The sequence below is a fragment of the Acartia tonsa genome, chromosome 13, assembly GCF_053477335.1.
Source record: "Acartia tonsa isolate MP-2025a chromosome 13, ASM5347733v1, whole genome shotgun sequence".
Taxonomy (NCBI): Eukaryota; Metazoa; Arthropoda; class Copepoda; order Calanoida; family Acartiidae; genus Acartia; species Acartia tonsa.
Genome location: NC_137272.1, coordinates 32,342,067 through 32,357,697, shown reverse-complemented (window position 1 = coordinate 32,357,697; position 15,631 = coordinate 32,342,067). Strand labels below are relative to the sequence as shown.

Sequence of the window (15,631 nt, the reverse complement as noted above, 5' to 3'; positions counted from 1 at the left end):
CATGAAAAGTCTCCAAACTAATTTTTGTTTTCGATTTTAGAAGGCTGTGATAAGATTTTTTTAATATTGTTATTTTTTTATTTCAGAAATATAAAAAAAATCCCGCTTTAAAATGGATGTACTGCTACGGCCAGTATTTTCAGTGTTGGCCCCGCCAGATCTTAAGCTTAAAAGACCAGGAATATATCAATATATAACAACGCATGCGTGTTAATATAATTAGGAGGTTTTCCCTCAAAGTGCCCATTAGAGCACAGAAACCCCCACTTATTAATCTTAAAATAAGAGGCGAGGGGTAGTTTTTCGAGGTTTTTTACTTTGGGTTTGGTTAGGTTATAATTGGTACAGTGTAGACCATTAGTCACCCCAGACACGCTCCCTCAATTTTAATTTTTTTCTCAAAAAAAAGGGGGGGGGGGTAGATCTGTGCTAGCTAGGGACTGATGAAAAGCACCTAAAGTTGCTTGTCCTCAATTTTACAAGAACCACCACGGGATCAGAAAATATTTTTTTGTTTCAAAGCACTATCCAATTAATTCAGCAGTTTTCGAGATATTACGGGACGGACGGACAGAAATTTTTCTGTATACTGAGGATAAACTAGCTGGGTAATGCAATGATCATAGACTAAAAATTTAGAGACTGCTGTGTGTTTTAAGTATGCAACGATATTGATAAATTTTGAAATGTTAGGTTGGATGACAACACCCTCCCCCTACACAATTTTCTTCTTTGTTCTCGTTTCTTATTTTCTAGTCACAGGTAACCAAATATTTTTTTGTGGAGAGGGGGGAGGTGTTCAGTGGTTTCTGAGATCTTAATCGACAAACCTACTTAAAATATTGGGAGGGATATGGCATTGGACAGTAAACTCGGCGAGGAAGGAGATTGTTTTATTACACTTATTCTAAGCCAACGTTGGGGTCTTTTTATTTAATTTTGATTGGTTGGTTACAGAACACCAGTATACAAACTTTTTAACCAATTTTAATCTACAGTAGGGGTAATTTTGTTTATCATCATTGGCGATGTTTATGAATTTATCGTCCATTATCTTATACCTTTAGATCCTTACCTATATTAGAAAAAAGATTTTTTAATAAGAAGATAAAATGAAAATTAAACGGAAATACATTTTAAACATATTATTAAGAGACGAGTATTATTCTTGAATATCATTAAAGGAAGAATTCAAAACGATAATGTACCTATGTTGTATAACAATATTACAAAATTATATAACTCATTTTTGTAATATTGCACATGTGGTAATAGGTTTTCAAATTATTATGTCAATAAAATTGTATTAAGGTGGTATAATCTATGATGTGATAGTTGAGCCGCCTAGCGTCGGGTCCACAACAGATGAAAATGGACACACACGGCCTGTGGCATTTATGCCCTACAGGGTCAATGGACAGTATATTATGGAAGGTCTCGCCTCAAGGTAATTTGAATTAGCATTTTCCATCATTTTGGTTCCTAATTGGATATGGCAGTTACAAAGGGGGGGGTTTTTAATGCAACCATCTCGTAATCAATGTATAAATGGCACTTAGAATTCGAATTTTGATCTGAAATTTTGCATGAGTAATCCTTGGTAGGTCTATTTTCCCTAAATCGAACAAAAAGTTGGAAAAGTAACGGCTGGCAGCTGGCGGCTCAGCCGTTTAGCCGTTTTTTGCCTATTTTCAGGGCAAATTCATCATTAATTACGTAGGAATCAACTTTTAAAAACATATTTTTGGTTTAATTCATGTTAAATGATAACAATAAACATTTTTAAAATTTCTAGTACCAGCTGCTAAACGGCTAGAACCGGCTGAAAACGGCTGGGAGCCGCCAAGAGTATGAAGAGTAGATAGGGCATGTGACATGTCTAGGGGTAGGTTTTTATGGTTGCTGAGCTCAAAAATGCTACCAAAAATAGTGGCGGCCCATCCATATGGCAGCTGGGTAACAGCTGCAGCTCAGCTGGGAGCGGCCAAGAGTAGAATCAGTAGATAGGGCTTGTGACGTGTCTAGGGGTAGGTTTTTATGGGTGCTGAGCTCAATTCTACTACAAAAAATAGAAGCAGCCTATCCATATGGCAGCTGGGTAACGTCCGCAGCTCAGCTGGGAGTGGCCAATAGTAGAATGAGTAGGTTTAGCTTGTGACATGTCTAGGGGTAGGTTTTTAGGGGTGCTGAGCTCAAAAATACTGCCAAAAATAGTGGCCGCTCATCCATATGGCAGCTGGGTAACGGCTGCAGCTCACCTTTAAGAGGCCAAGAGTAGAATGAGTAGATAGGGCTTGTGACGTGTCTAGGGGTAGGTTTTTATGGATGCTGAGCTCAATACTACTACCAAAAATAGAAGCAGCCTATCCATATGGCAGCTGGGTAACGTCCGCAGCTCAGCTGGGAGTGGCCAATAGTAGAATGAGTAGGTTTAGCTTGTGACATGTCTAGGGGTAGGTTTTTAGGGGTGCTGAGCTCAAAAATACTGCCAAAAATAGTGGCCGCTCATCCATATGGCAGCTGGATAACGGCTGCAGCTCACCTTTAAGAGGCCAAGAAATGAGTAGATAGGGCTTGTGACGTGTCTAGGGGTAGGTTTTTATGGATGCTGACCTCAATACTACTACCAAAAATAGAAGCAGCCCATCCATATGGTAGCTGGGTAACGGCCGCAGCTCACCTTAGAGCGGCCAAGAGTATGAAGAGTAGATAGGGCTTGTGACATGTTTAGGGGTAGGCTTGTGACATGTCTATTGCCTAGGGGTAGGTTTTTATGGGTGCTGAGCTCAAAAATGCTACCAAAATTAGTGGTGGCCCATCCATATGGCAGCTGGGTAAGAGCTGCAGCTCAGCTGGGAACGGCCAAGAGTAAATTGAGTAGATAGGGCTTGTGACGTGTCTAGGGGTAGGTTTTTATGGGTGCTGAGCTTAATACTACTACCAAAAATAGAAGCTGCCCATCCATATAGCAGCTGGGTAACGGCCGTAGCTCACCTAAGAGCGGCCAGGAGTATGATAAGTAGATAGGGCTTGTGACATGTTTAGGGGTAGGTTTTTAAGGTTGCTGAGCTCAAAAATGCTACCAAAAATAGTGGCAGCCCATCCCTATGGCAGCTGGGTAACAGCTGCAGCTCAGCTGGGAGCGTCCAAGAGTAGAATCAGTAGATAGGGCTTGTGCCGTGTCTAGGGGTAGGGTTTTATGTGTGCTGAGCTCAATACTACTACAAAAATTAGTGGCAGCCCATCCATATGGCAGCTGGGTAACTGCTGCAGCTCAGCTGAGAGCGGCCAAGAGTATAATGAGTAGATAGGGCTTGTGACGTGTCTAGGGGTAAATTTAGGGATGCTGAGCTCAAAAATACTACTAAAAATAGTTGCAGCCCATCCATATGGCAGCTGGGTAACAGCTGCAGCTCAGCTGGGAGCGGCCAAGAGTAGAATCAGTAGATAGGGCTTGTGCCGTGTCTAGGGGTAGGTTTTTATGTTTGCTGATCTTAATACTACTACAAAAATAGTGGCGACCAATCCACATGGCAGCTGGGTAACGGCTGCAGCTCAGCTGAGAGCGGCCAAGAGTAGAATGAGTAGATAGGGCTTGTGACGTGTCTAGGGGTAGGTTTTTAGGGGTGGTGAGCTCAAAAATACTAACAAAAATAGGGGCGGCCCATCCACATGGCAGCTGGGTAACAGCTACAGCTCAGCTAGACACGTCACAAGCCCTATGTACTCATTATACTCTTGGCCGCTCCCAGCTGAGATGCAGCTGTTACCCAGCTGCCATATGGATAGGCCACCACTATTTTTGGTAGTATTTTTGAGCTCAGCACCCATTAAAACCTAACCCTAATCACCTCACAAGCTCTATGTACTCATTCTACTCTTGGCCGCTCCAAGCTGAGCTGTAGCTGTTACCCAGCTGCCATATGGATTGGCGGCCACTATTTTTAGTAGTATTTTTGAGCTCAGCACCCATTAAAACCTAACCCTAGACACCTCACAAGCCCTATGTACTCATTCTACTCTTGGCCGCTCCTAGCTGAGCTGTAGCTGTTACCCAGCTGCCATGTGGATTGGTCGCCACTATTTTTGGTAGCAGTTTTGAGCTCAGCAACCATAAAAACCTACCACTAAACATGTCACAAGCCCTATCTACTCATTCTACTCTTGGCCACTCCAAGGTGAGCTGCGGCCGTTACCAAGCTGCCATATGGATTGGCGGCCACTATTTTTGGTAGTATTTTTGAGCTCAGCACCCATTAAAACCTAACCCTAGACACCTTACAAGCCCTATGTACTCATTCTACTCTTGGCCGCTCCCAGCTGAGCTGTAGCTGTTACCCAGCTGCCATATGGATGGGCTGCAACTATTTTTGGTAGCATTTTTGAGCTCAGCAACCATAAAAACTTACCCCTAGACATGTCACATGCCCTATCTACTCATCATACTCTTGGCGGCTCCCAGCCGTTTTCAGCCGGTTCTAGCCGTTTAGCAGCTGGCACTAGAAATTTTAAAAATGGTTTTAACATGAATTAAACCAAAAATATGTTTTTAAAAGTTGATTCCTACGTAATTAATGATGAATTTGCCCTGAAAATAGGCAAAAAACGGCTAAACGGCTGAGCCGCCAGCTGCCAGCCGTTACTTTTCCAACTTTTTGTTCGATTTAGGGAAAATAGACCTACCAAGGATTACTCATGCAAAATTTCAGGTCAAAATTCGAATTCTAAGTGCCATTTATACATTGATTACGAGATGGTTGCATTAAAAACCCCCCCCCTTAACTTAATTATTCAACATTAATCTGGCCTTGCAACGCAGAATTTTGCCGCATTTTTCCCTTGCTTGCTTAATTAAACCTAAAATACAATCATATGATACAAATGAAATTTTTAAAATATTTTATTCTAAAAGTAATCCGTTTTTTCTTTCAACGAGCTATAATTGTCATATATAAAGAAAATCATTTAGCAAAACTAGAAGCTTTGATTTTTACAAGTAAGAGGAACGATTGGAGTAAAAACTCTTGGATTATGGAAAGAAAACGAATTAGCTTATTTTTTCGTATTTTTACAGTAGCTTTTGATAGGTTATGCTAGGTAAATGTAAATGATTGCACCGCAGGGCCTATAAAAAGAGGAAAGCTATTGTGAAAATACGACAAAACCCGCTACTTCGTTTTCTTCCATGACAAAAACTCATTTTTTTGCTGCCTTAGTTTCTATGAATAGTTAATAATTCTTTTTTATATTTAGTTTTATGTTTACATTGGGTGGAGCTGGGTTTATTATTTTGGACCAGACCCACAATCCTACAACTCCTAAACTCAACAGAGTCATGCTTCAATTTGTGGTGAGTACCTTTACGCCAGAGAACTAAAGGGATAAGATAATGGCCAATAAATAGATGTAAATCCCCAAAGTTCTACTCAAAATTATCCCTTCTGCAGATTATAATTAGTGGTTGAAATGTTTGGACAGTGCTAGTTTGATTCAACCTTTTAAGATTTAACAAAAGTCTACAAAAAATTAAGGAGAGACTGTGTATATAACATTTTTGCCTTTTGGTATTTAAGTATAATTTTCACTTCAATGTCTTTTCCTTCCCTAATAATTAGGATTTGTTTATTATTATTTTTTATATTGCTAATATTCAATATTCATAACAATAATAAATTGGTTGTCTTTTCTCAGGGATTTGGAGCCCTAATAATCTCATTCGGTTGCTGCTGGATTTTTATGAGAATGAAGCTACCCGGATACCTACATGGTTAGAAAGACATCAAGATACCTTGATATCTTATGGATATCAATTATGTACTGCCATGTTAACTGGTGAATCAACTCAAATTTTTTTTCACAAATTGGCATTAGAACCAGTTTTAAAATCAGTTATTACAGGGGTGTATATTCTTCATTTGATCCCCTGCTTAAGGGAGGGGGGAATAAAAGATATGTTAAAGGGATAAAAAAAAATGACTAAGATCAAGAGCACTAAAAAACATTATTTTCCTTGGAGAAAAAACTAGAGGGAGAAAAAAACGAAATATTTTGCAGACGAGGAAAACTGAATCTTGTGCAGAATATACACACCTGGTTTTTCTTGACTTTTTTATTTAATAATATGTTGCGTCTAACCACCCTAAATGGTTAATTTTACTAACCTAAACATAAATTAATAGGACATATTAATTGCATTTAACAAAGGACATATCGAATTCGAGTAGGTTGATTTTTTTGTAAGCACTTTTTTTGTGATTTTTGTCATTGAATCTTTATTGTTTTTTTTCTGTGTTATTTATTTATCCTTTGGTATTGAGCTTTGATATTTCAAATTTTTACATTTCAGAGAAAGTTAAATATGTTTTTACTACATTAGACAAGTTTAAGGAAAAAATCTGCGAGCAAAAGATAATTTAGTAGATTTGTGAAGGAGAAAAAATCCGCCAAAATGACGACGTCCGAAAGAAAAATCAAAATGGTTGACATCAACGAGATGATCACTTGTAAAATATGCTCGGTAAGTCTCGTTAATAAGATGTTTTAGTGGCTGTCCGCTAAGATCTTAGTAACAACAGAGATGCTTTGGTAGTGGCGAAGCTACTCTATAACTCAAAATAAGCGACTGTTCAGCGTGAAACGTGATAGACAGCTGTTTTTTATGATACTGATGAGCATCAAGTGTATAATTTTCTTTATAAGTCTGACGATCATTCTTTTGTATAAAAGTTTAATTTACTGCTATTAGGGACAGCCGGTTCTGATTCTACTTTATAACTTACTTGGTCCGTCAATCGATCTGTAATGCTAAGGATATCGAATTTTTTCATTAGAAAGTGTATTTTTTCTTTTTTGTTTAAGATTCAAGGCTTATTAATACACGTGACGTCTACTCTACAAATTACTTTAACCGTATGTCCATCGATACTGTTCTGTGATACCCAAACTTTTTATTGGAAAATAGCATGTCTTTAAATTCAGCCCTGTTTTTTTTAGTTTATCGTCAATTGTCCTATCCCTTAATAATTGTTTTGATTTTAGGGTTATCTGATTGACGCAACAACCATAGTGGAATGCCTTCACACCTTCTGTAAATCCTGTATAGTGAAGCATCTCAATACTGATGATAATAATACTTGTCCACAGGTCTGTATATCCATAGTAGCTACTCTATAATTAGAATATATCTGTACTACCCCCTCTGTATGTCCATAGTAGCTACTCTATAACTAGAATATATCTGTACTACCCCCTCTGTATATCCATAGTAGCTACTCTATAATTAAAATATATCTGTACTACACCCTCTGTATGTCCATAGTAGCTACTCTATAATTAGAACATATCTGTACTACACCCTCTGTATGTCCATAGTAGCTACTCTATAACTAGAATATATCTGTACTACACCCTCTGTATGTCCATAGTAGCTACTCTATAGTTAGAATATATCTGTACTACACCCTCTGTATATCCTTAGTAGCTACTCTATAATTAGAACATATCTGTACTACACCCTCTGTATATCCTTAGTAGCTACTCTATAATTAGAACATATCTGTACTACACCCTCTGTATGTCCATAGTAGCTACTCTATAATTAGAACATATCTGTACTACACCCTCTGTATATCCTTAGTAGCTACTCTATAATTAGAACATATCTGTACTACACCCTCTGTATGTCCATAGTAGCTACTCTATAATTAGAACATATCTGTACTACACCCTCTGTATGTCCAGTCCATAGTAAATACTCTATAACAAGGATGACAACATCCATGAAAAGCGAATTTCTAAAATTGAACATAGAACAAACGAACAGAAAAAAGGAGGGGGCTAGTGCTCGCCAGGTAATTAAAAGGAAAGTTTCAATTTTACAGCTTAACAGCTGGGAAACTATCAGTAAGCGAGATACTGCTTGATACACTCAAGCATACACACACACACATACATCCTTTAACTTTTATATACAATAATTAATGAAAACCCTTGAATTTTAGTGTGATGAAGTTATCCACCAGTCCCATCCCATGAACTATATAAAGTTTGACCGCACCATGCAGGACATTGTGTACAAATTAGTCCCCAATCTCGAAACAGATGAATATACAAGGTAAATTGGGGCATAGAATATAGTAGCATATGATTGTAGAGAGATAGGATAAATAAAGAGATTAATAAATGAATAGGAAGGAGAGAAACGATAGATGTCCAAGGAGGATAGGGTTAAAGGTGATACCCCCCTAAAACTTTTAAAAACCCTCATTTTAACCCCCTGAAAATTTTTAAAAATATTACATTAGTTTTCTCTACTCATAAAAAGCTTGGACGTTCTTTGATGTCCCCTGACCATTGGAGGAACGTATTGACCAATATCTGAGGACTAAAAAAATTGACGAAAAAAATTCTCCTTTATATACCATCCACTTATTCTATCTCTATTGCTGAAATATATTTTCACAGGGAACGTGAATTCTACAAAGACAAGGGTATCCCGTGTCCCAAGGACGTCGAGGTCGAGGAGAAAATAAAGGGAGACAGGGAGGGAGAGGAGGGAGAGACTGGGGAGGAGGGACAGGGAGATGGAAATCAAGATTATCACAGGTAGATTGATAGACAGAAAGATAGTGAGGTAGATAGACAGATAGATAGTTGGGTAGATAGGGAGGGTGAGGCTGGCGAGGAGGGACAGGGCGATGGAAATCAAGATTATCACAGGTATAAAGATACCTAGATAAATGAATTAATAGATAGGTAGATAAATATATAAATATTGAGGGATAGAAAAGGGAGGCGGGACAGGGTGATGGAAATCAAGATGACCACAGGTATAAAGATAGATAAATGAATAAATAGATATACAGAAAGAAGGAAAAAAATGTCAAAACCTTCTTAAATGAAATATATAGAGTTCTTTTGTTTCATGACCGACGGACAAAGTGAATTCTCTGGATGTAAATTGATAAAGGGAATCCCCACCAAAAAACTCAGCTGGCAATCGTTATTATTTTTAGATTTGAAGAACAGGTGAACTTGGTGCTGGAACCGAGTGCAGACTGTCCACTCAAGGAAATCAAGAGAAAATACATCAGATGCTCAAGGAATATTATTATTATTATCAGGGATCTAAAGGGATAAGACAATGGCCGATAAATTGATGCACATCCACAATAATGTGAACCAAAATTACCCATACTACAGATTACAATTAGTGGTTGAAACCATAGGCGTCCAAGGGGGGGGGGGGTAATGGGCCATTTGGCACCCTCAAACGATTTTGGGGGTGCCGTAGGCACCCCCAAAATTTTTTGAACAATACCCCCCCCAAAAAAAAATTTCCCCTACCTTGGGGGTGCCGTAGGCACCCCCAACGATTTTGGGGGGGGGGTAATTACCCCCCCAAAATAAATGTTCTTTAACAAAATTTTTTGGGGGGGTTATTTACCCCCCCCAAATTGAATGTTCTTAAAAAAAAAATTTTACTGAAAATTTTTTTTTTCGGGGGGGGGATCTATGATGTAATTGTAAAGCACTGAAGATTCCATAAAATAGATACCTAACTAAATTAAATATTTCATTAAATAATGAAAAAGAATTTCTATAGGCGATTTCTTTTGGGAGGATGTCAGGGTGTCTCAAAACTAGTTATAAAACTTACCAGGACCATGTTGGTTCATTGGTTAGTGAGTTAATTATTGTATTTTTATGTTCTAAAGAATGAGATACTACTATATATTTGAATAGTAGTGGCGCCCTTAGCATCTAAGAACTCGTGTTTTCTAAAGGGTAAAAAGGGAGGAGAAAAATAGCCTAAAACCACTCAAAGGATTGACCTATAATAGTGTGGAACCATCATGGGATCTATGTGAAGCTCTTCTAAAAAGGAGAACTCAGTATTAAAAGTAATGAAATCTGAAGCTATAGTCAAATAAACCTTACTTACTACTACTATGTTATAGGATAGTACTTATTAACTTAATAGATTAGGTAGGTGCTATTTTTACATAATTAAATTACCCCCCCCAAAAATTTTACCCCCGGGGTAAATTAGTTTGGGGGGGGTAATTACCCCCCCCAATCAAATTTACCCCCGGGGTAAAATTTTGGGGGGGGTAAAAAAAAATTTCGGCGCGCTTCGCGCGCTATTTTACCCCCCCCCCCAAACACGAATTACCCCCCCCTCTAAAATTTTTTACCCCCCCCAAAAAAAAAAGTTTGGACGCCCCTGGTTGAAACGTTTAGACACTCAACCAAAATTCAATAATAGTCCTCAAAATTGATTTATTTTATATATTATGCCTATTTGTTATGTTATTTTATAACCACTTACATTATTCACGATAACATAATAATATTGTTTTCAGTTCTGCCACAATTACCTTACTAAAGAAGTTTATAGCTTTAAAATGTTTGGGAACTACAAATCAATACAGGGTAAGTGAACTTGGATATTCTACAAATATTACGCGAATGTTTAGTCATTTATCTTCCATTGATTTATCCCTGTATGTATATCTTGCCAGGGATCTAAAGGGATAAGACATTGGCCGACTAATTGGTGTATATCCCCAATGTTAATGCACAAAATTGCAACTTCTGTGGTAAAACGTATATACACTCAATTTAAGAAACCAACTAATCGAAATTTATTAAAAGTCCCTAAAGTTGTTAAAATAACGAAAAAGAAAACATTATAAAACTTTGGGGACTTGTGTAATAAACAGCCAATTGTCTCCTTACTCTCTGAGATCTTGATAAAACGATGGATTGACTTATGTCAAACGGGAAGCTTCTTAGAGGTCTCGGTAAGGCTTTTAATTTGTAGGAGGGTACCGTGTACCCTTCAAGGAGAAATCGTCCAAGACAAAATACCCCCCCTCCCTCAAAAAATTTCCTAGAATTTTCTAGGGGATTAACCTGATGTAATGGGGTAAAAAATAATAATCTGAAATAAGGGGGGGGGAAGTTTGTACACTTATAGGAAATGAAATTCAGTACCAAAGTTTGGGAGGGTACTGTGGGCTTGTTTTTAAAGTTATCAACCTAATTCTTTTTAAAGGCTCTCTTATATGACTGGATATACACGTATTTCTTTGAAAATTGAATTTCGGCACTTTCCTTCTAGGGGCTTGTGGAGCAATAGACCCCCCAAAACACTAAAAATATGAGTTCTGAACTTATTTTTAAAGATATCAACCTGATTTTTTTTTTATAATACTTTTTTAACATAACCGAATCAACGAACCATTACAGATTTCATTTTGGGACTTTCCTTCTAGGGCCTAGTGGAGCAATAGACCCCCCAAAACACTAAAAATATGAGTTCTGACCTTATTTTTAAAGATATCAACCTGATTTTTTTTAATAATACTTTTTTAACATAACCGAATCAACGAACCATTACAGATTTCATTTTGGGACTTTCCTTATAGGGCCTTGTGGAGCAAAAGATCCCAAAAAACACTAAAAATATGAGTTCTGACCTTATTTTTAAAGATATCTACCTGATTTTTTAAAAATAATACTTTTTCAACATAACCGATTGAAGAAACCATTACGGATTTCATTTTGGGACTTTCCTTCTAGGGGCTTGTGGAGCAATAGACCCCCCAAAACACTAAAAATATGAGTTCTGACCTTATTTTTAAAGATATCAACCTGATTTTTTTTATAATACTTTTTTAACATAACCGAATCAACGAACCATTACAGATTTCATTTTGCGACTTTCCTTCTAGGGGCTATTGGAGCAATAGACCCCCCAAAACACTAAAAATATGAGTTCTTACCTTATTTTTAAAGATATCAACCTGATTTTTTTCAATAATACTTTTTTAACATAACCGAATCAACGAACCATTACAGATTTCATTTTGGGACTTTCCTTCTAGAGCTAGTGGAGCAAAAGACTCCAAAAAAACACTAAAAGAAAATTGAAGAAACCATTACGGATTTCATTTTGGTACTTTCCTTCTAGGGGCATGTGGAGCAAGACCCCCAAAATCTACGTACTATTACAGATTTCATTTTAGGACTCTCTTTCTAGGGGCTTGTGGAGCAAAAGACCCCAACACTAAAAATATGAGTTCTGAGCTTATTTTTAAATATATCAAACTATTTTTTTAAAAATAATACTTTTTTAACATAACCGAACTAAGAAACCATTACGGATTTCATTTTGGGACTTTCCTTCTAGGGGCTAGTGGAGTAAAGATCCCAAAAACACTAAAAATATGAGTTCTGAGCTTATTTTTAAACATATTAACCCGATTTTTTTATAATACTTTTTTAACATAACCAAATCTACGAAACAATACAGATTTCATTTTGGGACTTTCCTTCTAGAGCTAGTGGAGCAAAAGACTCAAAAAAAAACACTAAAAATAGGAGTTCTGAGCTTATTTCTAAAGATGTCAACCTGATTTTTTAAAGAAAACTTTTTTAACAACTGACTTAATGAACCATTACAGATTTCATTTTGGGACTTTACTTCTAGGGACTAGTGGAGCAAAAGACCCCCCAAAACACTAAACATATGAGTTCTGACCTTATTTTTAAAGATATCAACCTGATTTTTTTAAAACACTTTTTTAACACTGAACTTGGTAACTTTTACAGATTTAATTTTGGGACTTTCCTTCTAGAAGCTAGTGAAGCAAAACACTAAAAACATTTTTTTAATGTGAAATTTTTTCACATAAATGATTATGTAATCATTACAGATTTTGATTTCCTTCTAGGGTCCAATGAAAATGCGCTTGAATCAATTCACAGTCATATTCAAATATTAAGTAGTATTCTTAAAAAAAATTACATTAAGACAACTAGATTAAGGTTTCATAATACCTACTTGGTATAGAAATACTGTACAAAGACTAAAAATGATGATGTATCCTAACAAATTTAAAAAAATTTAAAAAAGTCAAAAACTATCTACATAATTGAAAAAAATTAAGTATTCAGTGTAAAAAAAGAAAACTATTAGTTATTGATTGGTTTTTCAATTGCAACAAATACAGCATGTCTTTTGCCCCACTAGCTTCTAGAAGGAAAGTCACGAATGAAATCTGTTAAAGTTACCAAGTTCGGTTATGTTAAAAAAGTGTTAAAAAAATCAGGTTGATATATTTAAAAATAAGGTCAGAACTCATATTTTTAGTGTTTTAGGGGTCTTTTGCTCCACTACACCCTAGAAGGAAAGTCCGAAAATGAAATCTGTAATGGTTCTTTGATTCGGTTATGTTAAAAAAGTATTATAAAAAATCAGGTTGATATCTTTAAAAATAATGTCAGAACTCATATTTTTAGTGTTTTTGGGGGTCTTTTGCTCCACAAGCCCTAGAAGGAAAGTCCCAAAATGAAATCTGTAATGGTTTGTTGATTCGGTTATGTTAAAAAAGTATTATAAAAAAAATCAGGTTGATATCCTTTAAAATAAGGTCAGAACTCATATTTTTAGTGTTTTGGGGGTCTATTGCTCCACAAGCCCCTAGAAGGAAAGTCCCAAAATGAAATCTGTAATGGTTCGTTGATTCGGTTATGTTAAAAAAGTATTATTAAAAAAAAATCAGGTTGATATCTTTAAAAATAAGGTCAGAACTCATATTTATAGTGTTTTGGGGGGTCTATTGCTCCACAAGCCCCTAGAAGGAAAGTCCCAAAATGAAATCTGTAATGGTTCGTTGATTCGGTTATGTTAAAAAAGTATTATAAAAAAAATCAGGTTGATATCTTTAAAAATAAGGTCAGAACTCATATTTTTAGTGTTTTGAGGGGTCTATTGCTCCACAAGCCCCTAGAAGGAAAGTCCCAAAATGAAATCTGTAATGGTTCGTTGATTCGGTTATGTTAAAAAAAGTATTATAAAAAAAATCAGGTTGATATCTTTAAAAATAAGTTCAGAACTCATATTTTTAGTGTTTTGGGGGGTCTATTGCTCCACAAGCCCCTAGAAGGAAAGTCCCAAAATGAAATCTGTAATGGTTCGTTGATTCGGTTATGTTAAAAAAGTATTATTAAAAAAAATCAGGTTGATATCTTTAAAAATAAGTTCAGAACTCATATTTTTAGTGTTTTGGGGGGTCTATTGCTCCACTAGGCCCTAGAAGGAAAGTCCCAAAATGAAATCTGTAATGGTTCGTTGATTCGGTTATGTTAAAAAAGTATTATAAAAAAAAAATCAGGTTGATATCTTTAAAAGTAAGTTCAGAACTCATATTTTTAGTGTTTTGGGGGGTCTATTGCTCCACAAGCCCCTAGAAGGAAAGTGCCGAAATTCAATTTTCAAAGAAATACGTGTATATCCAGTCATATAAGAGAGCCTACAAAAAGAATTAGGTTGATAACTTTAAAAACAAGCCCACAGTACCCTCCCAAACTTTGGTACTGAATTTCATTTCCTATAAGTGTACAAACTTCCCCCCCCCTTATATTTTTAGGAAATCGATATACTGTGTGATGGCGAATATATACCCAAAGACCATACACTAAAGTTTGTTTATATCACAAGATGGAGGACTAAACCAGCACCGTTAAAGTAAGCGATAAACAATTAATAGATAGATAGATATACATATAGAAAGATAGACAGACATATACATATGTAGATAGATAGATAGACATATAGATAGGTTAAGAATATATACCTTAAGATGAAACGCAAAATTTGTTTTTATCACAATTAATAGATAGAGAGATAAATATATAAATAGATAAATTTATATAAATAGACATATAGATAGGCTAAGAATATATGTTTTATGTTTAGATTGGTATATTCGCCGAAATTAGAGCTTGAAAAAGAAATTCACAAAGTTGGAGAAAAGAAATCTGCCAAGAAAAGCCAGGTATGATGCAGGGATCTAAAGGGATAAGACAATGGCCAATAAATTTATATACATTCCTAATGATGATACACAGAAATATCCCTTCTGTAGATTACAATTAGTGTTGAAACGTTTGGAAGGAAAAGGCTAAGAAAACCACCCCAAGATATTAATAAAGCTTGCCTGAAAATTATAACCAAATCTGACCAGCAATTTCCTAGATTTTTGGCTAGGGACAAAAATCCTCACTATTTATAATAGGATATTCACTGCCAGCTAGGCTTTTTTTAGGTAGGGGGCGACTGTATCGTAACTAGGGTTGGGCCGGATATTTTTTGGCCGAAAACCGGATATCCGGCTGATTTCAAATGACGGATATTTGGTTACTATCTCGGCGCAAAATGCGTAAAACCTGAATACGTTGAAGACTGTGTGATGCACTACATTAATAGCAAAAGTAGGGGAAATACTTTGGCCCAAAACAAGCCCAACTCATTAAATTGCACAATAAGGACTTCCAGACAATGATCTTGCAAATAAGAGTTGTTTGTATATTTTTGCAAAGAATATCATATGGACCTTTTTCATATTTCTTCTAGTTTCCAAAACAGGAAAAAAATGTTAATACACATAATTTTAGGCCCCCCAATGGAAACTGCAGCCCAAATTAAACTATGACGACGACGATGATGAAAGTTAGAAGAACAAGAACTAATTATAGAGTAGCTGCGCTACTAAAAATTTCTTTTGTACAGTCTTTATACATTTTATTTGTTAATTTCTCTTGTACACACTTTTTATTATCA

General features: G+C 36.2%; 2 protein-coding genes across 2 annotated transcripts; both read left to right on the top strand.

Annotated features, from left to right (window-relative positions):
• Window positions 1-84: 84 nt before the first annotated feature.
• On the top strand, window positions 85-5,810 carry LOC145304682 (oligosaccharyltransferase complex subunit OSTC). Its single transcript, XM_080146622.1, has 5 exons — window positions 85-180; window positions 695-762; window positions 1,312-1,447; window positions 5,254-5,350; window positions 5,692-5,810. The coding sequence occupies exons 1-5, from the start codon at window positions 113-115 to the stop codon at window positions 5,770-5,772; spliced, it is 450 nt and encodes a 149-aa protein (XP_080002748.1). The 5' UTR covers window positions 85-112; the 3' UTR covers window positions 5,773-5,810.
• Window positions 5,811-5,930: 120 nt separating this feature from the next.
• On the top strand, window positions 5,931-15,631 carry l(3)73Ah (polycomb group ring finger 3-like lethal (3) 73Ah). The gene is made up of 9 exons (XM_080146620.1): window positions 5,931-6,517; window positions 7,039-7,143; window positions 8,001-8,113; window positions 8,464-8,604; window positions 9,015-9,101; window positions 10,365-10,434; window positions 14,439-14,536; window positions 14,768-14,846; window positions 15,466-15,631. The coding sequence occupies exons 1-9, from the start codon at window positions 6,449-6,451 to the stop codon at window positions 15,523-15,525; spliced, it is 822 nt and encodes a 273-aa protein (XP_080002746.1). The 5' UTR covers window positions 5,931-6,448; the 3' UTR covers window positions 15,526-15,631.

Bases quoted from the DNA above. Each gene is read 5' to 3' on its own strand.
- LOC145304682 (XM_080146622.1), top strand. From the start codon at position 113: ATGGATGTACTGCTACGGCCAGTATTTTCAGTGTTGGCCCCGCCAGAT. The intron at 181-694 runs AATATATCAATA...TGAAATGTTAGG, and splicing joins CTTAAGCTTAAAAGACCAGG to TTGGATGACAACACCCTCCC. The intron at 1,448-5,253 runs GTAATTTGAATT...TTTTATATTTAG, and splicing joins ATGGAAGGTCTCGCCTCAAG to TTTTATGTTTACATTGGGTG.